The 26,805-nt window shown below is 47.8% G+C and overlaps 1 protein-coding gene across 1 annotated transcript; it reads left to right on the top strand.

The window, feature by feature from the left end:
• Positions 1–11,250: 11,250 nt before the first annotated feature.
• Positions 11,251–21,147, top strand: LOC137306127 (probable G-protein coupled receptor 139). Its single transcript, XM_067975186.1, has 2 exons — positions 11,251–11,320; positions 20,267–21,147. The coding sequence occupies exons 1-2, from the start codon at positions 11,251–11,253 to the stop codon at positions 21,145–21,147; spliced, it is 951 nt and encodes a 316-aa protein (XP_067831287.1).
• The last annotated feature ends 5,658 nt before the right edge of the window (positions 21,148–26,805 follow it).

Genomic DNA, 26,805 nt, shown 5'->3' on the forward strand with positions numbered 1-26,805 from the left:
CTGCATTTTTGCAGATACTGTCAGAAGCGCAACATTTGATGGTAACCTTCTGCACCTGAATTACCTGAAAGAACAAAACAGTGGCATTGGTGTTGCATTGGTGCCACACTGGTGCCACATTGGTGATATATTGGGAGATAATTGATAGAGTAAAATCTAAGACTTGTGGCCAAGGTGTGGGCACACCAGTTCTGCTCACCGACACATTTCACACTTTCCATGGGATCTTCACAAGCCTTCTTCGAAATCGGTGAGCACCCATAACATTCGAGGCCGTTCAAAGTGGTGTTTACTTCTTCTGACCAACAAACAAGAATATACACCTCAGATTCTTCCGCCTGTTGCCTGCCTGTCACACTTCAGACACACTGGGGTAGAATTTTGCCAGGGTCAGCAGTGCAGACTACATGGGATCACATTGACCGCCTGTTATAGGCCTCACCCGAAATTTAGTCCCATTCACGTCAATTGAGCTAAATTTTGGCAGGGGTGTATAACGGGTGGTCCGTATGACACCACCCGTATTGTACTGCTGGTCCAAGTTGAATTTCTACCCCATCTGTTTCTGATACTACGACTCGGGTCAGATTTCTTAATGTCCCCACTCCACTCATGGGGCTTTCAGTTCTGCAAAACGCTTCCCGGCAGATCGAGAGTGAATTGTTCATGATTTTAGGTCCGTTAAATCCCATCAGACATAAAATGGCGGCCCCGTCTCCCGGTTCAGGTGGATGTTGAAGGTGTTGTGATTTAAATAGACATAGCCTTGGGTCACCTGGAGTGTAATTGCTGTAAGTGAGTGGACATTTAGCAGATTGTCAGGTTGATTGGCACCAGGTCAGAACAAAATGGCATGAAATGAATGGTTTTCTGTGGATACTTTTAACGGTGACATTTTATGAGCTCCGGGGCGTGGGCACATGATGGGCAGATGCAATGGAGATTACACATGGGATCCGAATACTATCTGTATATAAATGGTGACACTAGCTAACAGTTCTATTGAAATAACCAGTCTAAAAGTGACCCATTTGATAAAAAGTCTCACCTGTAGTAACTAGAGCACAAATGATGAAAATGCCAGAGAATAAGTTCATCTTTGCTTTGATCTTTGATATTCCTCTTGCAGATCAGTGACACGACCCTCTTCTCCTCACAGCTCTGCAGACTGTCTATCTGTCACTGAGTATTTACGTGAGAAGGCACACCCTGATCCAGCATCCAGAAACTCTTACCAAGAAGGTTTAGAGCAAGAATCATCAACTGCCGATCAACTCTGATGACAATAAATTATTACTGAACTGACTACCTCACTCACCCAGGGCTCAGGGTAGCCATTGTACTGGAGTTTAATATCACACCTGTACAATGGGACATTTGTCTTGGGAGTTTGGGGCCAGTATCAACTTGAATATGACAGGACAAGTCCTTATCAACTTGTCCTGTCATATTCAAAAAATTGTGTCTGTACACCCCCAGGCCTCTCTGTTCCTGTACCCCCTTTGAAATTGTACCATTTAGTTTATATTGCCTCTCCGCATCCTTCCTTCCAAAATGCATCACTTCACACTGCATTAAATTTCATCTCCCACGTGTCTGCCCATTTCACCAGCCTGTCTATGTCCTCCTGAATTCTATTACTACCTGCTCACTGTTTATTAATTTTCTGAGTTTCGTGTCATCTAAAAACTTTGAAGTTATGCCCTGTATATCCAAGCCCAGGTCTTTAATATATATCAATAAGAGCAGTGGTCCTAATACTGACCCCTGGGGGACACCACTGTATACTTCCATCCTGTCTGAAAACACAGCTGTTCACCACTACTCTCTGCTTTCTGTCTTTTAGCCAATTTCCTATCCACGCTGCCACTGTCCCTTTAATCCCAAATTTATTACGTGGTACTTTATCAAACGCCTTTTGAAACTCCAAATACACAACATCAACCGCACTACCCTCATCAACCCTCTCCATTACTTCAAAGAACTCAATCAAGTTTGTCAAACACAATTTGCCTTTAACAAATCCGTGCTGACTTTCATTTATTAACCCATATTTTTCGAAGTGACAATTAATTTTGCCCCAGATTCTTGTCTCTAAAAGTTTCACCACCACTGACGTTAGACTGACTGGCCTGTAATTGCCGGGTTTATCCCTCTCCCCTTTTTTGAACAGGGGTGTAACATTTGCAATCCTCCAAACTACACGGAATTGAAGCTGTTTATAGCAAACGCCCTGAAAGAACGAAATGGGTAAACAATGACTGACAAACTTCAAAGTCTTCAAACACATGAAGTAACAGGAGGGGAATAATATACAAAACCTGAGGCACTCCGGACCAAAGCAACACAAGGTGTCAGCACACATTCTGGTTCGGCAGCCGCTGTGCCTTTGGAGCAGATTTTGTTTAATTTTAGTTCTTTAAGTGTAGTCACCGGGCAATGTGGGATGTGCCTGGAGACCCTGGGTATGACAGAGAGTGGCCGTGAATCGTTCCATTTTATCTGCTGTGTGCTGTACATGTACAGGAGCTGACAGTGAGACACACAGGGGCCGTACAGTACCAGACGGGTGTGGATATAGGGTTGGTGGGTCACTGTGGGGTAACTGGTCAGTGTGCAGTTACTGTGTTAGGGAGACTGACCATAGGAAGAGGGATCATGGGGAGACTGACCACAGAAAGACTGACCACAGGGAGACTGACCACAGGGAGACTGACCACAGGGAGACGGACCACAGGGAGACGGACCACAGGGAGACGGACCACAGGGAGAGGGACCACAGGGAGAGGGACCACAGGGAGAGGGACCACACTGGAGCTGCGGATGGATACATACTGGTGCATTCGCGATGCTGAGAACCACGTGGATAGCATGTTCAGCGAGTTGGTCACACCTCAGGTAAAGGGTGTACAGGCAGGAAGTGAATGGGTGACCACCAGGCAGAGTAAGAGGTGCAGGCAGGTAGTGCAGGGGTCCCCTGTTGCCATCCCCCTCTCAAACAGATATACCACTTTGGATACTGTTGGGGGGGATGACTTATCAGGGGAAGGCAGCAGCAGCCAACTTCCTGGCACCATGGGTGGCTCTGCTGCACAGGCTGGGAGGAAAAAGAGTGGAAGAGCTATAATGATAGGGGACTCAATTGTAAGGGGAATAGATAGGCGTTTCTGTGGCCGCAACCGAGACTCCAGGATGGTGTGTTGCCTCCCTGGTGCAAGGGTCAAGGACGTCTCGGAGCGGCTACAGAACATTTTGGAGGGGGAGGGCGAACAGCCAGCTGTCGTGGTGCACATAGGCACCAACGATATAGGTAAAAAAGGGGATGAGGTCCTAAAAGCAGAATATAGGGAGTTAGGAGGTAAATTAAAAAATAGGACCTCAAAGGTAGTAATCTCAGGATTGCTACCAGTGCCACGTGTTAGTCAGAGTAGAAATAGGAGGATATTTCAAATGATTACGTGGCTAGAGGAGTGGTGCAAGGAGGAGGGATTCAAATTCCTGGGGCATTGGAACCGGTTCTGGGGGAGGTGGGACCTGTACAAACCAGACGGTCTGCACCTGGGCAGGGCCGGGACCTCTGTCCTAGGGGGAGTGTTTGCTAGTGCTGTTGGGGAGGGTTTAAACTAAAGTGGCAGGGGGTTGGGAACCTGAGCAGGGAGACAGAGGAAAGCATGTCTGGAAGGGACAGAAGGTATGGAGTAAAAGGTAAAGTGTTAAAAAAGGAAAAAGCAGGAACTAAGTGTCACAAAACATATTTGAAAGTTCTTTATCTGAATACACGTAGCATTCGTAACAAAATGGACGAGTTAACGGCACAAATAACTAGGTATGGGTATGATCTTGTGGCCATTACAGAAACATGGCTGCAGGGTGACAACGACTGGGAATTAAATATGCCAGGGTATTTAACAATCAGGAAGGACAGGCAGGAAGGAAGGGGAGGTGGGGTGGTTATGTTAATAAAGGAAGGAATCACTGTAATACAGAGAAATGATATTGGGATAAAGGATCAGGATGATGAAACAGTTTGGGTAGAGATAAGGAATAATAAGGGGAAAAAAACACCAGTGGGCGTAGTATATAGGCCTCCTAATAGTTGCAACTCTGCTGGAAGAAGTATTAATCAGGAAATAGTCGGGGCATGTAATAAGGGAACAGCTATAATTATGGGGGATTTTAACTATCATATTAACTGGACAAATAAAATTGGTCAGGGCAGCCTTGAGGAAGAGTTTATTGAGTGTATTCGGGATGGATTTCTCAAGCAGTATGTAACTGATCCTACTAGGGGGCAAGCAACCTTGGACCTGGTCCTGTGTAATGAGCCAGGATTAATTAATAATGTCCTAGTTAAGGATCCCCTTGGAATGAGTGACCATAACATGGTTACATTCCATATCCAATTAGAGGGTGAGAAGGTTGGTTCTCAAACAAGCGTACTGAGCTTGAATAAAGGAGACTATGATGGTATGAGAGCGGAATTGATTAAAGTGGACTGGGAAAATAGATTAAAGGGTAAGACGGTACATGAGCAGTGGTGTTCATTTAAGGAGTTATTTTACAACTTTCAAAAAATATATATTTTCCACTGAGGAAAAAAGGATGTAAAAGAAATGACAGCCATCCGTGGCTAAGTAAAGAAATTAAGGATAGGACCTGACTAAAAACAAGGACATATAAGGTAGCCAAACTTAGTGGGAGGATAGAAGATTGGGAAGTCTTCAAAAGACAGCAAAAAGTAACTAAAGGATTGATTAAGAAAGGGAAGATAGATTATGAAAATAAATTAGCAAAAAATATAAAAACAGATAGCAACAGTTTCTACAGTTATATAAAAAGAAAAAGGGTGGCTAAGGCAAACGTAGGTCCCTTAGAGGATGAGACCGGGAAATTAATGGTGGGAAACATGGGGATGGCAAAAATGCTGAACAAATATTTTGTTTCAGTCTTTACGGTAGAGGACACCAAGAATATCCCAACACTGGACAAACAGGGGGCTCCAGGGGGGGAGGAGCTAAATACGATTAAAATCACTAAGGAATTGGTACTCAGTAAATTAATGGGACTCAAGGTGGATAAATCCCCTGGACCTGATGGCTTACATCCTAGGGTCTTGAGGGAAGTGGCAGTAGGGATTGTGGATGCTTTGGTAATAATTTTCCAAAGTTCTCTGAACTCAGCAAAGGTCCCGGCAGATTGGAAAACTGCTAATGAAACACCTTTATTCAAAAAGGGTAGTAGGCAGAAGGCTGGAAATTATAGACCAGTTAGCCTAACATCTGTGGTGGGTAAAATTTTGGAGTCCATTATTAAGGAGACAGTAATGGAACATTTGGATAAACATAATTTAATAGGACAAAGTCAGCATGGCTTTATGAAGGGGAAGTCATGTCTGACAAATTTGCTTGAGTTCGTTGAGGACATAACGTACAGGGTGGATAAAGGGGAACCAGTGGACATAGTGTATTTAGACTTCCAGAAGGCATTCGACAAGGTGCCACATAAAAGATTATTGCTCAAGATAAAGAATCACTGGATTGGGGGTAATATTCTGGCATGGGTAGAGGATTGGTTGTCTAACAGGAAGCAGAGAGTTGGGATAAATGGTTCATTCTCGGACTGGCAAACAGTAGCCAGTGGTGTTCCGCAGGGGTCGGTGCTGGGTCCCCAACTCTTTACAATCTATATTAATGATTTGGAGGAGGGGACCGAGTGTAACATATCAAAGTCTGCAAATGATACAAAGATAGGAGGGAAAGTAGAGAGTGAGGAGGACATAAAAAACCTACAAGGGGATATGGACAAGCTGGGTAAGTGGGCGGAGATTTGGCAGATGCAGTACAATATTGGAAAATGTGAGGTTATGTACTTTGGCAGGAAAAATCAGAGAGCAAGTTATTATCTTAATGGCGAGAAACTGGAAAGTACTGCAGTACAAAGGGATCTGGGGGTCCTAGTGCAAGAAAATCAAAAAGTTAGTATGCAGGTGCAGCAGGTGATCAAGAAGGCCAACGGAATGTTGGCTTTTATTGCTAGAGGGATAGAATATAAAAACAGGGAGGTATTGCTGCAGTTATATAAGGTATTGGTGAGACCGCACCTGGAATACTGCATACAGTTTTGGTGTCCATACTTAAGAAAAGACATACTTGCTCTCGAGGCAGTACAAAGAAGGTTCACTCGGTTAATCCCGGGGATGAGGGGGCGGACATATGAGGAGAGGTTGAGTAGATTGGGACTCTACTCATTGGAGTTCAGAAGAATGAGAGGCGATCTTATTGAAACATATAAGATTGTGAAGGGGCTTGATCGGGTGGATGCGGTAAGGATGTTCCCAAGGATGGGTGAAACTAGAACTAGGGGGCATAATGTTAGAATAAGGGGCTGCTCTTTCAAAACTGAGATGAGGAGAAACTTCTTCACTCAGAGGGTAGTATGTCTGTGGAATTTGCTGCCCCACGAAGCTGTGGAAGCTACATCATTAAATAAATTTAAAACAGAAATAGACAGTTTCCTAGAAGTAAAGGGAATTAGGGGTTACGGGGAGCGGGCAGGAAATTGGTCATGAAGCTGAGTTTGGATCGGTCAAGGCTCTGTGGGTGGCAGAGCGGGCCCAGGGGCTGAGTGGCCGGGTCCTGCTCCTCCTTCTTCTGTTCTTTAGATTTGAGGTGAGGATCAGATCAGCCATGATCTTATTGAATGGCGGAGCAGGCTCGAGGGGCCGATTGGCCCACTCCTGCTCCTATTTCTTATGTTCTTATGTTCTTAAGGAGAGGGACCAAAGGTAGACTGACCACAGGGATACTGACCACAGGGAGAGGGACCACAGGGAGAGGGACCACAGGGAGAGGGACCACAGGGAGACTGACCACAGGGAGACTGACCACAGGGAGACTGACCACAGGGAGACTGACCACCGAGAGATTGAGCACAGGGAGACTGACCACAGAGAGATTCAACACGGGGAGACTGACCACAGGGAGACTGACCATTGATAAGATATTCCCACAACCAACTGATCAAATCAAAGCTCTCCAGTCCTGCCACTTCCAATTTGTGAATAGTGGTGGACAATTAAACAACTAACGGGAGGAGGATGTTCCGTGAACATCCCCATCCTCAATGATGGCCGAGCCCTGCACGTGAGTGCAAAAGACAAGGCTGAAGTGTTTGCAACCATCTTCAGCCAAAAGCGCCAAGTAGATGATCCATCTTGGCTTCCTCCGAGATCCTCACCATCACGGAAACCAGTCTTCAGCCAATTCAATTCACTCCATGTGACATCAAGAAACGGCTTCGTGCACTGGATACAGCAAAGGCTATGGGCCCCGACAACATCCCGGATGTAGTGCTGAAGACTTGTGCTCCAGAACTAGCTGCGCCTCTAGCCAAACTGTTCCAGTACAGCTCCAACACTGGCATCGACCTGACAAAGTGAAAAATTGCCCAGGTATGTCCTGTCCACAAAAAGCAGGACAAATCCAATCCAGTCATTTACCGCCCAATCAGTCTACTCTCAATCATCAGCAAAGTGATGGAAGGTGTCGTCGACAGTGCTATCAAGCGGCACTTACTCACCAATAACCTGCTCACCGATGCTTAGTTTCGGTTCCACCAGGACCATTCGGCTCCAGACCTCATTACAGTCTTGGTCCACACATGGACAAAAGAGCTGAATTCCAGTGGTGAGATGAGAGTGACTGTTCTTGACATCAAGGCAGCATTTGACCGAATGTGGCACCAAGGAGCCCTAGTAAAATTGAAGTCAATGGGTATCGGGGGAAAGCGCTCCAGTGGCTGGAGTCATACCAAGCACAAAGGAAGATCGTAATGGTTGTTGGAGGCCAATCATCTCAGCCCTAGGACATTGCTGCAGGAGTTCCTCAGGGCAGTGTCCTAGGCCCAACCATCTTCAGCTGCTTCATCAATGATCTTCCCTCCATTATAAGGTCAGAAGTGGGGATGCTCGCTGATGATTGCAAATGTTCAGTTCCATTCACAACCCCTCAGATACTGAAGCAGTCCGTGCCCGCATGCAACAGAACCTGGACAACATCCAGGCTTGGGCTGATAAGTGGCAAGTAACATTCGCGCCAGACAAGTGCCAGGCAATGACTATCTCCAACAAGAGAGAGTCTAACCACCTCCCCTTGACATTCAACGGCATTACCATCGCCGAATCCCCCACCATCAACATCCTGGGGGTCACCATTGACCAGAAACTTAACTGACCAGCCATATAAATACTGTGGCTACAAGAGCAAGTCAGAGGCTGGGTATTCTGCAGCGAGTGACTCACCTCCTGACTCTCCAAAGCCTTTCCACCATCTACAAGGCACAAGTCAGGATTGTGATGGAATACTCTCCACTTGCCTGGATGAGTGCAGCTCCAACAACACTCAAGAAGCTCGACACCATCCAAGACAAAGCAGCCCGCTTGATTGGCACCCCATCCACCACCTTAAACATTCACTCCCTTCACCACCGGTGCACAGTGGCTGCAGTGTGTACCATCTGCAAAATGCACTGCAGCAACTCGCCAAGGCTTCTTCGACAGCACCTCCCAAACCCGCGACCTCTACCACCTGCAGCAGGCGCATGGGAATACCACCAAGTCAGGTTCCCCTCCAAGTCACACACTACCCAGACTTGGAAATATATTGCCGTTTTTTCATCGTCTCTGGGTCAACATGCTGGAACTCCCTTCCTAACAGCACTGTGGGAGAACCTTCACCACACGGACTGCAGGTTCAAGAAGGCGGCTCATCACCACCTTCTCAACCGCAATTAGGGATGGGCAATAAATGCTGGCCTTGCCAGCAACGCCCACATCCCATTAATGAATAATAAAAAAAGACTGACCATAGGGAGAGTGACCACAGGGGAACTGACTACATGAAGGGTGATCTCAGAGAGACTGACCACAGGGAGAGTGACCACAAGGAAACAGACTACAGGCGATCTGACTACATAAAGAGTGACCACAGAGAGACTGACCACAGGGACAGTAACCACAGAGAAACTGACCACATGGAGAGTGACCACAGAGAGACTGACCACAGAGAGACTGACCACAGGGACAGTGACCACAGGGAGACTAACCACATGGAGAGTGATTACAGAGTGTTTGAGCATAGGGAGACTGACCAAAGGGACACTGACCATAGCGAGACTGACCGCAGAGAGATTGACCACATTGAGGCTGACCACAGACTTATCACAGGAAGACTGACCACAGGGAGACCGATCACAAGGAGACTGACCACAGGGAGACTGATCACAGGAAGGTTGACCACAGTAAATCTAACCAAAGGGTGAGTCACCACAGGGAGACTGACCGCAGAGAGACTGACCACGGTGAGACTGACCACAGGGCGAGTGACCACAGGGCGAGTGACCACAGGGCGAGTGACCACAGGGCGAGTGACCACAGGGAGACTGACCATAGGGTGACTGACCACAGGGAGATGTTCCACAGAGGGACACAAAAGAAGATGGAGAATGTTGCCTGGGATTATATCACGGAATCCTTCACTAAAATAAAAGGTCAGAATTCAACAATCGCAATATTGGATGTTACAGAGAGACACAATCGTCAGTCTCTCTGTGGTCAGTCACTCCCTGTGGTCAGTCTCTCCCTGTGGTCAGTCCCACTGTGGTCAGTGGTCTTGTGATCAGTCCCATTGTGGTCAGTCTCTCTGTGGACAATCTCTCTCTGGTCAGTCTCCCAGTGGTCAGTCTCTTTATGGTCGGTCTCCCAGTGGTCAGTTTATCTGTGGTCAATCTCACTGCCTCGCTGTGGACAGCCTCTTAGTGGGCAATCTGTCTTCAGTTCATCTGTGGTCAGTCTCCTGGTGGTCAGTCTTCCTATGGTCACTGCCCTTGTCATCATCCTCCCTGTGGTCAGTCTTCCTGTGGTCAGTCCCTCTATGGTCAGTGCCCCTGTGGTCAATCCCTCTGTGATCATTCTGCCGGTGGTCAGTCACCCTGTGGTCAGCCCCTCTGTGGTCATTCTCACTGTGGTTAGCCACACTGAGGTCAGTCTCTCTGCAGTCAATCTCTTTGTGGATAGCCTCCCTGTGATCAGTCTGTTGTGGTCATTCTTCCTATGGTAACTGCTCCTGTTGTCATTCTTTGTTGTCAGTCTGCATGTGTTCAGACTGTCTGTGGTTAGTTTCCCTGTGGTCGGTCTCGCTGTGGTCAGTCTGTCTGATGCCAGTTTATCTCCGGTCATTCTCCCGGTGGTCAGTCTGTCTCTGGTCAGTCCCCCTGTGGTCAGTCTTCTTGTGGTCAGCTAATCTGTGATCAGTCCCTCTGTGGTCATCTCCTGAGGTCAATCCCCATGTGGTCAGTCCCCCTGTGGTCAGTCCCCCTGTGGTCAGTCCCCCTGTGGTCAGTCCCCCTGTGGACAATCCCTCTGTGATCAGCCCCTCTACCTGTGGTCAGTCTCCCTGTGGTCGGTCTATCTGTGGTCAGTCTCTCCCCGTGGTGACCACAGAGAGACTGACCACAGAGTGACTGACCACAGAGAGACTGTCCACAGTGAGAGGCTGAGCACAGAGAGACTGACCATTGTGTCTGTATGTAATATCCGATATTGTGAGTGTTGAACTCTGAGTGTTTATTTTAGTGAGGGCTTCCTGGAAATAATCCATGAACATTCTGCATCTTCTTCGGTGTCCCAAATATTTATCCCTCAGCCAACTTCACGAGAACGGATCTGATCGTTATCTCATTGCTATTCATGGGATGTTACTGTAGGCAAGTTGGCTGCTGCATTTCCTATATCAGTGGCGACATTGGGTGTGAAGCGCTTTGGGACGTCCTGAGTGGGTGAAAGGCGTTATAGAAATAAAAGTTCTTTCTTTTTCTTCTTTTGCTACATCCCTGAGTACACATCGTGGCTGTCAGGTTTGAATTAACTAGATGCAGATAATGAAATATTAAACTCATTCAATACAGCTGCTCTGAATATTACTCGGTGACTCTATGCTATTACAGCGTGTGTTTGAGGTTTTTAAACAGTGCAATCTCTGTGTAAGCCGTATCCCCCAGGACTAGGATAGCTAACACCCTGCCCCAGTCTGCCTGCTGCACTGACTGCAGCTGATCCCAGTTCCCCTGAGCTCCCTGTCTCACTGGGGGATCCTCCTGGGTATATATTAGGGGCTGTTTCGAACGTTCTGCCTTGGTGTTTCAATGTGTGCAGCAGTCTCCAGCTCCAACCCACATCCCTGACTCTCTCCGAGGATGGGAAACTTGGCATTCTTTCTGCTACAGGATGTGTTCTACCATTCCCTGGCAGTCATCGGTGTGGCCGGTATGTGAGTAGGAGATAGTCGCCAAATTAAACACTGTCTGCCTGGGAATGTGTGTATGCGTGTGAGTGCGAGCGTATGTGAGTGAGTGTGTGTGTATGTGTGAGGGTGCACCTGTGAGTGTATGCGTGTATATGTATGTGTGTGTATATATGTGAGTGTGAGTGCATATGCGAGTATGTGTATGAGTTTGTGTGTGCGTTTGTGTGAGACTGTGTTTGTGTGTGAATACTACTGTGCTAGTGTGTGCGTGCTTTAGTGTGTGTGTCTGTGTGTTTTTGTTTGTGTGTGCATTTGTGTTTGTGCTTGGGTGTGTGTGTGTGTGTCTTTGTGTGTGCGCGTGTGTAGATTTCTGTGTGTGCGCGCGCGCGCGCGTGCGGGTGTATCTACTATTTTAAGTCTTTCCATTCTGCTCTTGCACTGCTTTTCCGTCATTTCTTACCCTCCGTCTCTTGCTCTCATTCTGAATGTTTCCATGCAACTAGAAGTGAATTACACCCAATAGGGATCTCATTAACATTCTACACCCTCTGTTCCAGAAAGTGTGATTAATAAGGGTATGTGGTGTATAATTACAAAACTTCTATGAAAAATATATTAAAATTCACACATTTGATGAAATGTGTACAAGGGTGATTTTCCAACTGAGTGAAATAGCTTCATGGAAAGTGAGGTCGAATAAGACCTGGGAGGAAAATGGGATACCTCATTAAGTGATGGAGCGAATTGGACAATGATTGATGCAGGGAGTTGGACAATGGGAGCTCGTTGAGTGACGGAGAGAGAGTTGGACAATGGGAGCTCATTGAATGATGGAGAGTTCGACAATGGGAGCTCATTGAATGATGGAGAGAGTTGGACAATGGGAGCTCATTGGGTGATCGAGAGATAAAAACAATGGGAGCTCATTGGGTGATGGAAGGAGAGTTGGACAATGGGAGCTCTTTGAATGCCTGAGGGAAAGTTGGACAATGGAAGTTCATTGAGTGATGGAAAGAGAGTTGGACAATGGGAGCTCATTGAATGACGTAGAGAGTTGGACAATGGGAGCTCATTGAGCGATGGAGAGAGTTGGGCAATTGGAGCTCATTGAGTGATGATGAGAGAGTTGGACAATGGAAGTTCATTGAGTGATGGAGAGAGAGTTGGACAATGGGAGCTAATTGAGTGACGGAGAGTGAGTTGGACAATGGGAGCTCGTTGAGTGACGGAGAGAGAGTTGGACAATGGGAGCTCATTGAATGATGGAGAGAGAGTTGGACAATGGGAGCTCATTGAATGACGGAGAGAGTTGGACAATGGGAGCTAATTGAGTGATCGAGAGATATATACAATGGGAGCTCATTGGGTGATGGAGGGAGAGTTGGACAATGGGAGCTCTTTGAATGCCTGAGGGAAAGTTGGACAATGGAAGTTCATTGAGTGATGGAGGGAGAGTTGGACAATGGGAGCTCATTGAATGATGGAGAGAGTTGGACAATGGGAGCTCATTGAGTGATGGAGAGAGAATTGGACAATGACAGCTCATTGAGTGATGGAGAGAGTTGGACAATGGGAGCTCATTGAGTGATGGAGAGAGAGTTGAACAATGGGAGCTCGTTGAGTGACGGAGAGAGAGTTGGATAATAGGAGCTCGTTGAGTGACGGAGAGAGAGTTGGACAATGGGAGCTCATTGAATGATGGAGAGAGAGTTGGACAATGGGAGCTAATTGAATGACGGAGAGAGTTGGACAATGGGAGCTCATTGAGTGATGGAGAGAGTTGGACAATGGGAGCTCATTGGGTGATCGAGAGATAGATACAATGGGAGCTCATTGGGTGATCGAGGGAGAGTTGGACAATGGGAGCTCTTTGAATGCCTGAGGGAAAGTTGGACAATGGGAGCTCATTGAGTGATGGAGAAAGAGTTGGACAATGGGAGCTCATTGAGTAATGGAGAGGGTTGGACAATGGGAGCTCATTGGGTGATCGAGAGATATATACAATGGGAGCTCATTGGGTGATGGAGAGAGTTGGACAATGGGAGCTCATTGAGTGATGGAGAGGGTTGGACAATGGGAGCTCATTGGGTGATCGAGAGATATATACAATGGGAGCTCATTGGGTGATGGAGAGAGAGTTGAACAATGTGAGCTCATTGAATGAAGGAGGGGGAGTTGGACAATGGGAGCTCATTGAGTGACGGAGAGAGAGTTGGACAATGGGAGCTCGTTGAGTGACGGAGAGAGAGTTGGACAATGGGAGCTGATTGAATGATGGAGAGAGTTGGACAATGGGAGCTCATTGAATGACGGAGAGAGTTGGACAATGGGAGCTCATTGAATGACGGAGAGAGTTGGACAATGGGAGCTCATTGAGTGATGGAGAAAAAGTTGGTCAATGGGAGCTCATTGAATGATGGAGAGAGAGTTGGACAATGGGAGCTCATTGGGTGATCGAGAGATATATACAATGGGAGCTCATTGGGTGATGGAGAGAGAGTTGGACAATGGGAGCTCATTGAATGACGGAGAGAGTTGGACAATGGGAGCTCATTGAATGACGGAGAGAGTTGGACAATGGGAGCTCATTGTATGACGGAGAGAGTTGGACAATGGGAGCTCATTAAGTGATCGAGAGATATATACAATGGGAGCTCATTGGGTGATGGAGGGAGAGTTAGACAATCGGAGCCCATTGAATGCCTGAGGGAAAGTTGGACAATGGAAGTTCATTGAGTGACGGAGAGAGAGTTGGACAATGTGAGCTCATTGAATGAAGGAGGGGGAGTTGGACAATGGGAGCTCGTTGAGTGACGGAGAGAGAGTTGGACAATGGGAGCTCGTTGACTGACGGAGAGAGAGTTGAACAATGGGAGCTCGTTGAGTGACGGAGAGAGAGTTGGACAATGGGAGCTCATTGAGTGATGGAGAGAGAATTGGACAATGAGAGCTCATTGAGTGATGGAGAGAGAGTTGGACAATGTGAGCTCATTGAGGGATTGAGAGAGAGTTGAACAATGGGAGCTCATTGAATGAAGGAGGGGGAGTTGGACAATGGGAGCTCGCTGAGTGACGGAGAGAGAGTTGGACAATGGGAGCTCATTGAATGATGGAGAGAGTTGGACAATGGGAGCTCATTGAGTGATGGAGAGAGTTGGACAATGGCAGCTCATTGGGTGATCGAGATATATATACTATGGGAGCTCATCGGGTGATGGAAGGAGAGTTGGTCAATGGGAGCTCTTTGAATGCCTGAGGGAAAGTTGGACAATGGAAGTTCATTGAGTGATGGAGAGAGAGTTGGACAATGGGAGCTAATTGAGTGACGGCGAGAGAGTTGGACAATGGGAGCTCATTGAATGACGGAGAGAGTTGGACAATGGGAGCTCATTGAATGACGGAGAGAGTTGGACAATGGGAGCTCATTGAGTGATGGAGAGAGTTGGACAATGGGAGCTCATTGAGTGATGGAGAGAGAGTTGGACAATGTGAGCTCATTGAGTGACGGAGAGAGAGTTGGACAATGGGAGTTCATTGGGTGTCGGAGAGAGAGAGTTGGACAATGGGAGTTCATTGGGTGATGGAGAGAGTTGGATAATGGGAGCTCATTGAATGCCTGAGGGAAAGTTGGACAATGGAAGTTCATTGAGTGATGGAGGGAGAGTTAGACAATGGGATCTCATTTGGTGATCGAGAGATATTTACAATGGGAGCTCATTGGGTGATGGAGGGAGAGTTGGACAATGGGAGCTCTTTGAATGCCTGATGGAAAGTTAGACAATGGAAGTTCATTGAGTGATGGAGGGAGAGTTAGACAATCGGAGCCCATTGAATGCCTGAGGGAAAGTTGGACAATGGAAGTTCATTGAGTGACGGAGAGAGAGTTGGACAATGTGAGCTCATTGAATGAAGGAGGGGGAGTTGGACAATGGGAGCTCGTTGAGTGACGGAGAGAGAGTTGGACAATGGGAGCTCGTTGACTGACGGAGAGAGAGTTGAACAATGGGAGCTCGTTGAGTGACGGAGAGAGTTGGACAATGGGAGCTAATTGAATGATGGAGAGAGAGTTGGACAATGGGAGCTCATTGAGTGATGGAGAGAGAATTGGACAATGAGAGCTCATTGAGTGATGGAGAGAGAATTGGACAATGTGAGCTCATTGAGGGATTGAGAGAGAGTTGAACAATGGGAGCTCATTGAATGATGGATAGAGAGTTGGACAATGGGAGCTCATTGAGTGATGGAGAGAGAGTTGAACAATGGGAGCTCGTTGCATGCCGGAGAGAGAGTTGGACAATGGGAGCTCGTTGCATGACGGAGAGAGAGTTGGACAATGGGAGCTCATTGAATGATGGAGAGAGAGTTGGACAATGTGAGCTCATTGAGGGATTGAGAGTTGAACATTGTGAGATCATTGAATGAAGGAGGGGGAATTGGACAATGGGAGCTCATTGGGTGATTGAGAGAGTTGGACAATGGGAGCTCATTTGGTGATCGAGAGATATATACTATGGGAGCTCATTGGGTGATGGAAGGAGAGTTGGACAATGGGAGCTCTTTGAATGCCTGAGGGAAATTTGGACAATGGAAGTTCATTGAGTGATGGAGAGAGAGTTGGACAATGGGAGCTCATTGAATGATGGAGAGAGAGTTGGACAATGGGAGCTCATTGAATGACGGAGAGAGTTGGACAATGGGAGCTCATTGATTGGTGGAGAGAGTTGGACAATGGGAGCTCATTGGGTGATGGAGGGAGAGTTGGACAATGGGAGCTCATTGAATGATGGAGAGAGTTGGACAATGGGAGCTCATTGGGTGATCGAGAGATATATACAATGGGAGCTCATTGGGTGATGGAGAGAGTTGGACAATGGGAGCTCTTTGAATGCCTGAGGGAATGTTGGACAATGGGAGCTCATTGAGTGATGGAGAGAGTTGGACAATGGGAGCTCATTGGGTGATCGAGAGATATATACAATGGGAGCTCATTGAGTGATGGAGAGACAGTTGGACAATGTGAGCTCATTGAGTGACGGAGAGAGAGTTGGACAATGGGAGTTCATTGGGTGACGGAGAGAGAGTTGGACAATGGGAGTTCATTGAGTGACGGAAAGAGAGTTGGACAATGGGAGCTCGTTGAGTGACGAAGAGAGAGTTAGACAATGGGAGCTCATTGAATGATGGAGAGAGAGTTGGACAATGGGAGTTCATTGAGTGACGGAGAGAGAGTTGGACAATGGGAGCTCGTTGAGTGACGGAGAGAGAGTTGGACAATCGGAGCTCGTTGAGTGACGGAGAGAGAGTTGGACAATCGGAGCTCGTTGAATGATGGAGAGAGAGTTGGACAATGGGAGCTCATTGAGTGATTGAGAGAGTTGGACAATGGGAGCTCAGTGAGTGATGGAGAGAGAGTTCGACAATGTGAGCTAATTGAGGGATTGAGAGAGAGTTGAACAATGTGAGCTCATTGAATGAAGGAGGGAGATTTGGACAATGGGAGCTCGTTGAGTGACGGAGAGAGAGTTGGACAATGGGAGCTCATTGAATGACGGAGAGAGTTGGACAATGGGAGCTCATTGAGTGATGGAGAGAGTTGGACAATGGGAGCTCATTGGGTGATGGAGAGAGTTGGACAATGGGAGCTCATTGGGTGATGGAGAGAGTTGGACAATGGGAGCTCATTGGGTGATGGAGGGAGAGTTGGATAATGGGACCTCTTTGCATGCCTGATAGAAAGTTGGACAATGGAAGTTCATTGAGTGATGGAAAGAGAGTTGGACAATGGGAGCTCATTGAGTGACGGAGAGAGAGTTGGACAATGGGAGCTCATTGAATGACGGAGAGAGTTGGACAATGGGAGCTCATTGAATGACGGAGAGAGTTGGACAATGGGAGCTCATTGAATGACGGAGAGAGTTGGACAACGGGAGCTCATTGAGTGATGGAGAGAGTTGGACAATGGGAGCTCATTGAGTGATGGAGAGAGAGTTGAACAATGGGAGCTCGTTGCGTGACGGAAAGAGAGTTGGACAATGGGAGCTCGTTGAGGGACGGAGAGAGAGTTGGACAATGGGAGCTTGTTGAGTGACGGAGAGAGTGTTGGACAATCGGAGCTCGTTGAGAGACGGAGAGATTTGGACAATGGGAGCTCATTGAATGATGGAGAGAGAGTTGGACAATGGGAGCTCATTGAGTGATGGAGAGAGTTGGACAATGGGAGCTCATTGGGTGATCGAGAGATATATACAATGGGAGCTCATTGGGTGATGGAGGGAGAGTTGGACAATGGGAGCTCTTTGAATGCCTGAGGGAAAGTTGGACAATGGAAGTTCATTGAGTGACGGAGAGAGAGTTGGACAATGGGAGCTCAGTGAATGACGGAGAGAGTTGGACAATGGGAGCTCAGTGAGTGATGGAGAGAGAGTTCGACAATGTGAGCTAATTGAGGGATTGAGAGAGAGTTGAACAAGTGAGCTCATTGAATGATGGAGGGAGATTTGGACAATGGGAGCTCGTTGAGTGACGGAGAGAGAGTTGGACAATGGGAGCTCATTGGGTGATCGAGAGATATGTACAATGGGAGCTCATTGGGTGATGGAGGGAGAGTTGGACAATGGGACCTCTTTGAATGCCTGATGGAAAGTTGGACAATGGAAGTTCATTGAGTGATGGAGAGAGAGTTGGACAATGGGAGCTCATTGAGTGACGGAGAGAGAGTTGGACAATGGGAGCTCATTGAATGACGGAGAGAGTTGGACAATGGGAGCTCATTGAATGACGGAGAGAGTTGGACAATGGGAGCTCATTGAATGACGGAGAGAGTTGGACAACGGGAGCTCATTGAGTGATGGAGAGAGTTGGACAATGGGAGCTCATTGAGTGATGGAGAGAGAGTTGAACAATGGGAGCTCGTTGCGTGACGGAAAGAGAGTTGGACAATGGGAGCTCGTTGAGGGACGGAGAGAGAGTTGGACAATGGGAGCTTGTTGAGTGACGGAGAGAGTGTTGGACAATCGGAGCTCGTTGAGAGACGGAGAGATTTGGACAATGGGAGCTCATTGAATGATGGAGAGAGAGTTGGACAATGGGAGCTCATTGAGTGATGGAGAGAGTTGGACAATGGGAGCTCATTGGGTGATCGAGAGATATATACAATGGGAGCTCATTGGGTGATGGAGGGAGAGTTGGACAATGGGAGCTCTTTGAATGCCTGAGGGAAAGTTGGACAATGGAAGTTCATTGAGTGACGGAGAGAGAGTTGGACAATGGGAGCTCAGTGAATGACGGAGAGAGTTGGACAATGGGAGCTCAGTGAGTGATGGAGAGAGAGTTCGACAATGTGAGCTAATTGAGGGATTGAGAGAGAGTTGAACAAGTGAGCTCATTGAATGATGGAGGGAGATTTGGACAATGGGAGCTCGTTGAGTGACGGAGAGAGAGTTGGACAATGGGAGCTCATTGGGTGATCGAGAGATATGTACAATGGGAGCTCATTGGGTGATGGAGGGAGAGTTGGACAATGGGACCTCTTTGAATGCCTGATGGAAAGTTGGACAATGGAAGTTCATTGAGTGATGGAGAGAGAGTTGGACAATGGGAGTTCATTGGGTGAATGAGAGAGAGTTGGACCATGGCAGCTCATTGAGTGATGGAGAGAGTTGGACCATGGGAGCTCGTTGAGTGACGGAGACGGAGTTGGACAATGGGAGTTCATTGGGTGACGGAGAGAGAGTTGGACAATGGGAGCTCATTGAGTGACGGAGAGAGAGTTGGACAATGGGAGCTCATTGAATGATGGAGAGTTGGACAATGGGAGCTCATTGAGTGATGGAGAGAGTTGGACAATGGGAGCTCATTGGGTGATCGAGAGATATATACAATGGGAGCTCATTGGGTGATGGAGGGAGAGTTGGACAATGGGAGCTCTTTGAATGCCTGAGGGAAAGTTGGACATTGGAAGTTCATTGAGTGACGGAGAGAGAGTTGGACAATGGGAGCTCATTGAATGACGGAGAGAGTTGGACAATGGGAGCTCAGTGAATGACGGAGAGAGTTGGACAATGGGAGTTCATTGTGTGATGGAGAGAGTTGGACAATGGGAGCTCAGTGAGTAATGGAGAGAGAGTTCGACAATGTGAGCTAATTGAGGGATTGAGAGAGAGTTGAACAATGGGAGCTCGTTGAGTGACGGAGAGAGAGTTGGACAATGGGAGCTCATTGAATGATGGAGAGAGTTGGACAATGGGAGCTCATTGAGTGATGGAGAGAGTTGGACAATGGGAGCTCATTGGGTGATCGAGAGATATGTACAATGGGAGCTCATTGGGTGATGGAGGGAGAGTTGGACAATGAGAGCTCTTTGAATGCCTGAGGGAAAGTTGGACAATGGAAGTTCATTGAATGACTGAGGGAAAGTTGGACAATGGAAGTTCATAGAATGATGGAGAGAGAGTTGGACAATGGGAGCTCATTAACAATGGGAGAGTCGCATTGGGAAAACAGGAGGAGAATTAATCGAAGCAACAGATGTTCCTGGGAATGCCGGTTGAAATTGCTACAAGTTAAACTGATATCTAATAATTATTTATTATTGTGAAAGCCAATCCTATTCTCATTTCTCAACCTCTGTCTCGATCAGAACATTTCTCTATCCTCCTTAGTACTTTCGTCTCTACCTACAAATTGCTCGCCCCTCTCCCCTGCATCCTCATTGTGTTGGAACGAAGGCTCATCGCATGATTATCTACTCTAACTCATTCTATGTCAGGACCTCCCAACTGTGGTACTCGTCACCTCCCCGTGATCTTCCCTTCCTCCTACTATCTGCAGGCTTTCACAACCCAAACTTGGTGTCTCCTCCTGGTTTGCCTCCTCTCCTCTCCCACTCTTTCCAAGCTTGGTGTTGTCCCATAACACATTACATGGGTGTAATTAGTAACCGTCGCCTCTCTTTCCCTTTCTGTCAGCGAACTTAATGACCGTCGTGATTCTCTCCCGAGGAAGCTGCGGCCTCTCCAGATGTACGGGCCGTTACCTGGTGTCCATGGCAGCAGCAGACTTGCTGGTCATCACTTTCTGCGTGATCTTGAACTACCTGTGCTCCCTCTACTTCCCCTTCTCCTTCCTCACCCATTACTATGTGTGCAGCCTGAACAGCATCATGAATGCTGCGGTGGTGGATTGCTCGGTCTGGCTCACCGTCGCTTTCACCCTCGATCGCTTTGTGGCCATTTGTTGCCAGAGGCTGAAAGCGAGATACTGCACGGAGAGAGCGGCGGTGGGAGTGATTGTGACGATATGCTTGCTGAGCTACTTGCGGAACATCCCCCGCTACTTCACCTACGAACCCGATCACACCCACGGCCCATTCCCGCGCTGTAGGCTTCGCAATCTGTGCACAAAAACCCCCTGGGCAGTATACCTGTGGTCCTGCACGATCTTAACCCCTCTCATCCCCTATGTGTTTGTCTTGATGCTCAACGCTCTGACCGTCAGGCATATTCTAGTGGCCAGTCGGGTCCGTAGGACGTTCCAGGGTCAAGGAAACGATGGGAGGCAAGTTGACCCCGAGATGGAGAACCGGAGAAGGTCCATCATCCTGCTCTTCGCTATATCGGGCAGCTTCATCGTGTTGTGGATGACCAGAGTCGTGGTCTTTGTGTTTCAGGAGATGTTGCTGGACATGAGCCGCATGGCCGTAGTCACTCATGTCGGGGACATGCTGATGTACCTGAACTCCTGCACCAACACCTGCATTTATGCTCTCACCCAGGCTAAGTTCAGGGAGGAGATGAGGCGAGCCGTGACACATCCCATTCATCTGTTTCTGAAATTCATCAAGGGTTAAAAATCGAAGCAGAATTGGTTACCTCTCCTGGCACTAAATCTTGACTCCACCTCAGAAACTGCCTACAAGAGGGGAGGGGGAGGGGGGAGGGGGGTGGCCTCTGGGCAACGGTAACCAGTCGTGATTGTACCAATCGCGTCCCACCCAGACATCGTGTTAAAAGTTAATAAAAAAGACAGCTTTGGAAACTCGACACCATCCAGGACAAAGCAGCCCACTTGATTGGCAGCCCATCCACCACCTTAAACATCCACTCCCTCCACCACCGGCTCACCGTGGCTGCAGTGTGTACTATTCACTCCCTCCACCATCGGCGCACCGTGGCTACAGTGTGTACTATTCACTCCCTCCACCAGTGGCTGCAGTGTGTACCATCTGTGAGAAGGACAAGGGCAGCAGGTGCATGGGAACACCATCACCTCCAATTTCCCTCCAAGTCACACACCATCCCGACATAGAAATATATCGCCGTTCCCTCATCGTCACTGGGTCCAAATCCTGGAACTCTCTCCCTAACAGCACTGTGGGAGAACCTTCACCGCACGGACTCCAGTGGTTCAAGAAGAAGGCCCAACATCACAGTGTATGAGCGGATACACCAGGTGGGATAACATGCAAGTACACAAGGGATGGACCACTCGCAGATGAAGTGTGAAACCGTGTGACCATTGCTTTACGATACACATCAATCCCTGCATCATCCGTCCCCTCAGTTATAAAGCTTCCTACCTAAGGTTACACGGAGAATTCATTAAACTGTTTTCAGTCACTCTGGCATTGAATGCTGCCATTTTCATTCGTGTCTCCCTAAAGCAATTACTCTCCAATTAACCTCAGGATGTGTCTAATGGGAGCTGAGCTCAGGGCCTAATTACACCAATCGGACCATCAGCCCTCAAGGGACACAACAACTCTTTGGCAGCAGAATGATAACTTGTGCATGCCATGGTACAATACTGCGGTCCTTACAAGCAGCCAATCCACTGGTTCACCAAGAGCAGCGCCACAGGAGGTCCACAGGTAATAAAATAATAATAAAACAAACACTAATTCAAAGGGAGAATCTCAATGCTTATTTGTATTTTGTTGAGCTTAATTCAAATTACCATGAGTGCAGTAATACCCATGTGTTATTGTACAGCCCATAGCGGGCATGATTTTGTGAACATGCTTCATGCACGGAAGGAGGCCATTCGGCCCACTGAGCCTGTGCCAGCTCTTTGAAAGAGCTATCCAATTAGTCCACTTGCCTGGATGAGTGCAGCTCCAATAACACTCAAGAAGCTCGACACCATCCAGCTCAAAGCAGCCCGCTTGATTGGCACCCCATCCACCACCCTAAACATTCACTCCCTTCACCACCGGCGCACCGTGGCTGCAGTGTGTACCATCCACCGGATGCACTGCAGCAACTCGCCAAGGCTTCTTCGACAGCACCTCCCAAAACTGCGACCCTCTAACCACCTGGAAGGACAAGGGCAGCAGGCACATGGGAACAACACCACCTGCACGTTCCCCTCCAAGATAGACCACACCTGGAGTACTGTGAGCAGTTCTGGGCACCGCACCTTCGGCAGGATATATTGGCTTTGGAGGGAGTGCGGTGTAGGTTTACTAGAATGATACCTGGACTTCAAGGGTTAAGTTACGAGGAGAGATTACACAAATTGGGGTTGTATTCTCTGGAGTTTCGAAGGTTAAGGGGTGATCTGATTGAAGTTTATAAGATATTAAGGGGAACAGATAGGGTGGATAGAGAGAAACTACTTCCGCTGGTTGGGGATTCTAGAAGTAGGGGGCACAGTCTAAAAATTAGAGCCAGACCTTTCAGGAGCGAGATTAGAAAACATTTCTACACACAAAGGGTGGTAGAAGTTTGGAACTCTCTTCTGCAAACGGCAATTGATACTAGCTCAATTGCTAAATTTAAATCTGAGATAGATAGCTTTTTGGCAACCAAAGATATTAAGGGATATGGGCCTAAGGTGGGTATATGGAGTTAGATCACAGATCAGCCATGATCTTATCAAATGGCACAGCAGGCACGAGGGGCTAAATGGCCTACTCCTGTTCCGATGTTCCCATGTTCCTAAGTCACATACTATCCCTACTTGGAAATATATCGCCTTTCCTTCATCGTCACTGGGTCAAAATCCTGGAACTCCCTCACTAACAGCACTGTGGGAGAACCTTCACCACACGGACTGCAGCGGTTCAAGAAGGCGCCTCACCACCACCTTCTCAGGGGCAATTAGGGATGGGCAGTAAATGCTGGCCTTGCCAGCGACGCCCACCCCCATGAACAAATTTTTAAAAAGTCCCATTCGTCTAGTCTTTCCCATTCGTCTAGTCTTTCCCCCAAAGCCCAGTAATTTTCTCCCCTTCAAGTATTTATCCAATTTCCCCTTTTGAAAGTTATTATCCAATTTCCCCTTTTGAAAGTTATTATTGAATCTGCTCCCTTTCAGGCAGCGCATTCCAGATCACAACAATTTCTTCTCATCTCCCCCCCCGGTTCTTGTTGTCGAATTATAATTTAAAAATGCTGTTTATTTTTATTAGTAAATTTGTTTCAAACCAAGCCGAATCTGGGCTTAGTTGTGCGACGGGGGGAACGCGGGGGCAAAGGGGGGGAATCGCGTGGAGGATTGACCCACTGACTTACCATTGGTTGTCTGCCTGCTCTGATTTTCAGGGGCCTCGATTTCGGCAGGTGCAGCTCCCGCAGGAAAGGGGAGGGGGTCTCACTAATACCTGTGAATCGGAGGTCAGCCATACAGTCGAGACTCCGGCCTCCATTTCTATTTCCCACCCACAAACCATGTGTGGTACAAGTGGGGAGGCAGTGTTCAAAGGGACGCTCGCGGATAAAACACTGGAAAGGTTCGGGGGATGTTTTGATTGTATTGGACTGGTTCCCTGCTACTTGGACGATTTCAAAGTGCTTTTACTGGGGGCTGTACAATGTTTTCAACTCCCAAAGAAAGGCTGAAAATTAACTTTCCAGGAGGAGGGGCAAGAGCTGGAGCGACAGGAGGAAGGGCAGAAGGAGGGGCAGGGCGGGGTCAGGAGGTGCAGAAAGAGGGGCAAGAGAAGGAGGGGCAGAAGGAGGGGTAGGAGAAGGGAAAGGGGGATGAGGAGCAGAAGGGGAAGGGGCAGGGAGAGGAAGGTCAGTAGGTGGGCAGAAGTACAGGCAGGAGGAGGAGGGGATGGAGTAGGGGCAAGAGGAGGATGGGCAGAAGGAGGAGCAACAATAGGGGGGGCGGCAGAAGGTGGGGCAGGAGAAGGCTGGAAGCGTGGAAGACTGTGGGGCAAGAGGAGGATGAGCATCAAGTGGAGGAGGGGCAGAAGGAGGAGCGGGACTTGAGCCCACAACCTTCTGATTCAGAGGCCAGACGGCTGACATCATTAAGGATGTCTTGAAGGAGTTATAGATTCAAAGAAAGGTTACAGCATGGAAGTTGCTCTTGATTTCCACTAACCTTTCCTGCCAGCTTCACTGAGTTGCTATCGCTCTTGTCGAAGGTCGTGGGTTCGAGCCTCACTCTGGGACTTGAGTGGATATTCTAGACGGACACTTTGATGGAGTGCTGATGCCGTGACACATGGTCATCTACCAACTGAGACATTCTCCCAAGACCCCTTCAGTGCTTCATCCACTAACGCCATCAGCAGGTTAACTGGCCACTCACCTCATTTGATGTGTGGCCAGGAGTGGGAAGTAGTTGCAAAGGGGCAGAGTCATGTGTGGAGAGCGTGAGTGTGAACGGGTGCAGTGAATTGTCCCGTTGTGATTGGAGGAGGAGAGGCTTGGGAAGTGGGAGAAAGGGTCCAATCATCGGTCGGAAATCTCTTTGAACTTGGCTAAGCTGTGAATTTGGAATCCCACTGAAATCGGAGCCTCTGGTAAAGACCTGTCACAGGAACGCAAGAGGAATCAGAGCTCACGGCTATCGAAATGGGGCAAAGCGCAGAGCCAGTGAGACGCCAGAGAAGCCAACATGAAGTTGCATGAAACTCTTAGCTTGTGAGAGAGGGGCCCAAGAAATGGATCAATTCATAGAATCATAGAAAATTTACGGCACAGAAGGAGGTCATTCGGCACATCGCGTCCGCGCTGGCTGAAAATGAGCCACCCAGCCTAATCCCACTTTCCAGCTCTTGGTCCGTAGCCCTGTAGCTTACGGCACTTCAGGTGCACATCCAGGTACTTTTTAAATGAGTTGAGGGTTTCTGCCTCTACCACCCTTTCAGGCAGGGAGTTCCAGACCCCCACCACCATCTGGGTGAAAAAAATTCTCCTCAGCTCCCCTCTAATCCTTCTACCAATCACTTTAAATCCAAGCCCCTTGGCTATTGACCTTTGTGCAAAGAGAAATAGGTCCTTTCTATCCATTCTATCTAGGCCCCTCAATTAAATCTCCCCTCGGCCTCCTCTGTTCCAAAGAAAACAACCCCAGCCTATCCAATCTTTCCTCATAGCTAAAATTCTCCAGTGCTGGCAACATCCTCGTAAATCTCCTCCGTACTCTCTCTAGTGCAATTACATCCTTCCTGTAATGTGGTGACCAGAACTGTACACAGTACTCAAGCTGTGGCCTAACCAATGTTTTATACAGTTCCAGCATAACCTCCCTGCTCTTATATTCTATGCCTCGGCTAATAAAGGAAAGTATTCCATATGCCTTCTTAATCACTTTATCTAACTGTCCTGCGACCTTCAGGGATCTGTGGACATGCACTCCAAGGTCCCTCTCTTCCTCTACACCTTTCAGTATCCTCCCATTTATTGTGTATTCCCTCGCCTTATTTGCCCTCTCCAAATGCATTACCTCACACTTCTCTGGATTGAATTCCATTTGTCACTTTTCTGCCCACCTGACCAGTCCATCGATACAGCTTTCCTCCTCACTACCAACCACACGGCCAATTTTTGTATCATTTGCAGACTTCTTAATCATGCCCCCTACATTTAAGTCCAAATCATTAATATCTATCACAAAAAGCAAGGGACCTAGTACTGAGCCCTGCGGAACCCCACTGGAAACAGCCTTCCAGTCACAAAAACACCCGCCGACCATTACCCTTTGCTTCCTGCCACTGAGCCAATTTTGTAGCCAACTTGCCACTCTCCCTTAAATCCCATGGGCTTGTACTTTTTTGACCAGTCTGCCATGTGGAACCTGGTCAAAAGCCTTGCTAAAATCCATGTAGACTACATCAAATGCACTACCCTCATTGAATTTTTTGAGGAGCTAACAAGGAGGGTCAATCAAGTTAGTCATACACTTTCCATTAACAAATCCATGCTGACTGTCCTTGATTAATCCGGCCTTTCTAAATGATGATTTATCCTGTCCCTCAGAATTGATTCCAATAATTTGCCAACCACTGAGGTTAGACTGACTGTCCTGTAATTATTCGGTCTATCCCGCGCTCTCTTTTTAAACAATGGTGCCAAGTTAGCAGTCCTCCAATTCTGCAGCACCACACCTATATCAATTCCCCAGGAGCGAGGTTTAGCCAGCACGTGAGTCCTGCCCAGAAAAAATAGATAGAGAACTGTCCAATTATGGTCAACAGTCATCCCTTGGGCCAACTCTGGGTGATGAGGACTTTGGCGCACCATGGCAGGTAGACTTAGAGATTTTAATTGTG

Source organism: Heptranchias perlo, chromosome 42 (assembly GCF_035084215.1).
Source record: "Heptranchias perlo isolate sHepPer1 chromosome 42, sHepPer1.hap1, whole genome shotgun sequence".
NCBI classification, from domain to species: domain Eukaryota; kingdom Metazoa; phylum Chordata; class Chondrichthyes; order Hexanchiformes; family Hexanchidae; genus Heptranchias; species Heptranchias perlo.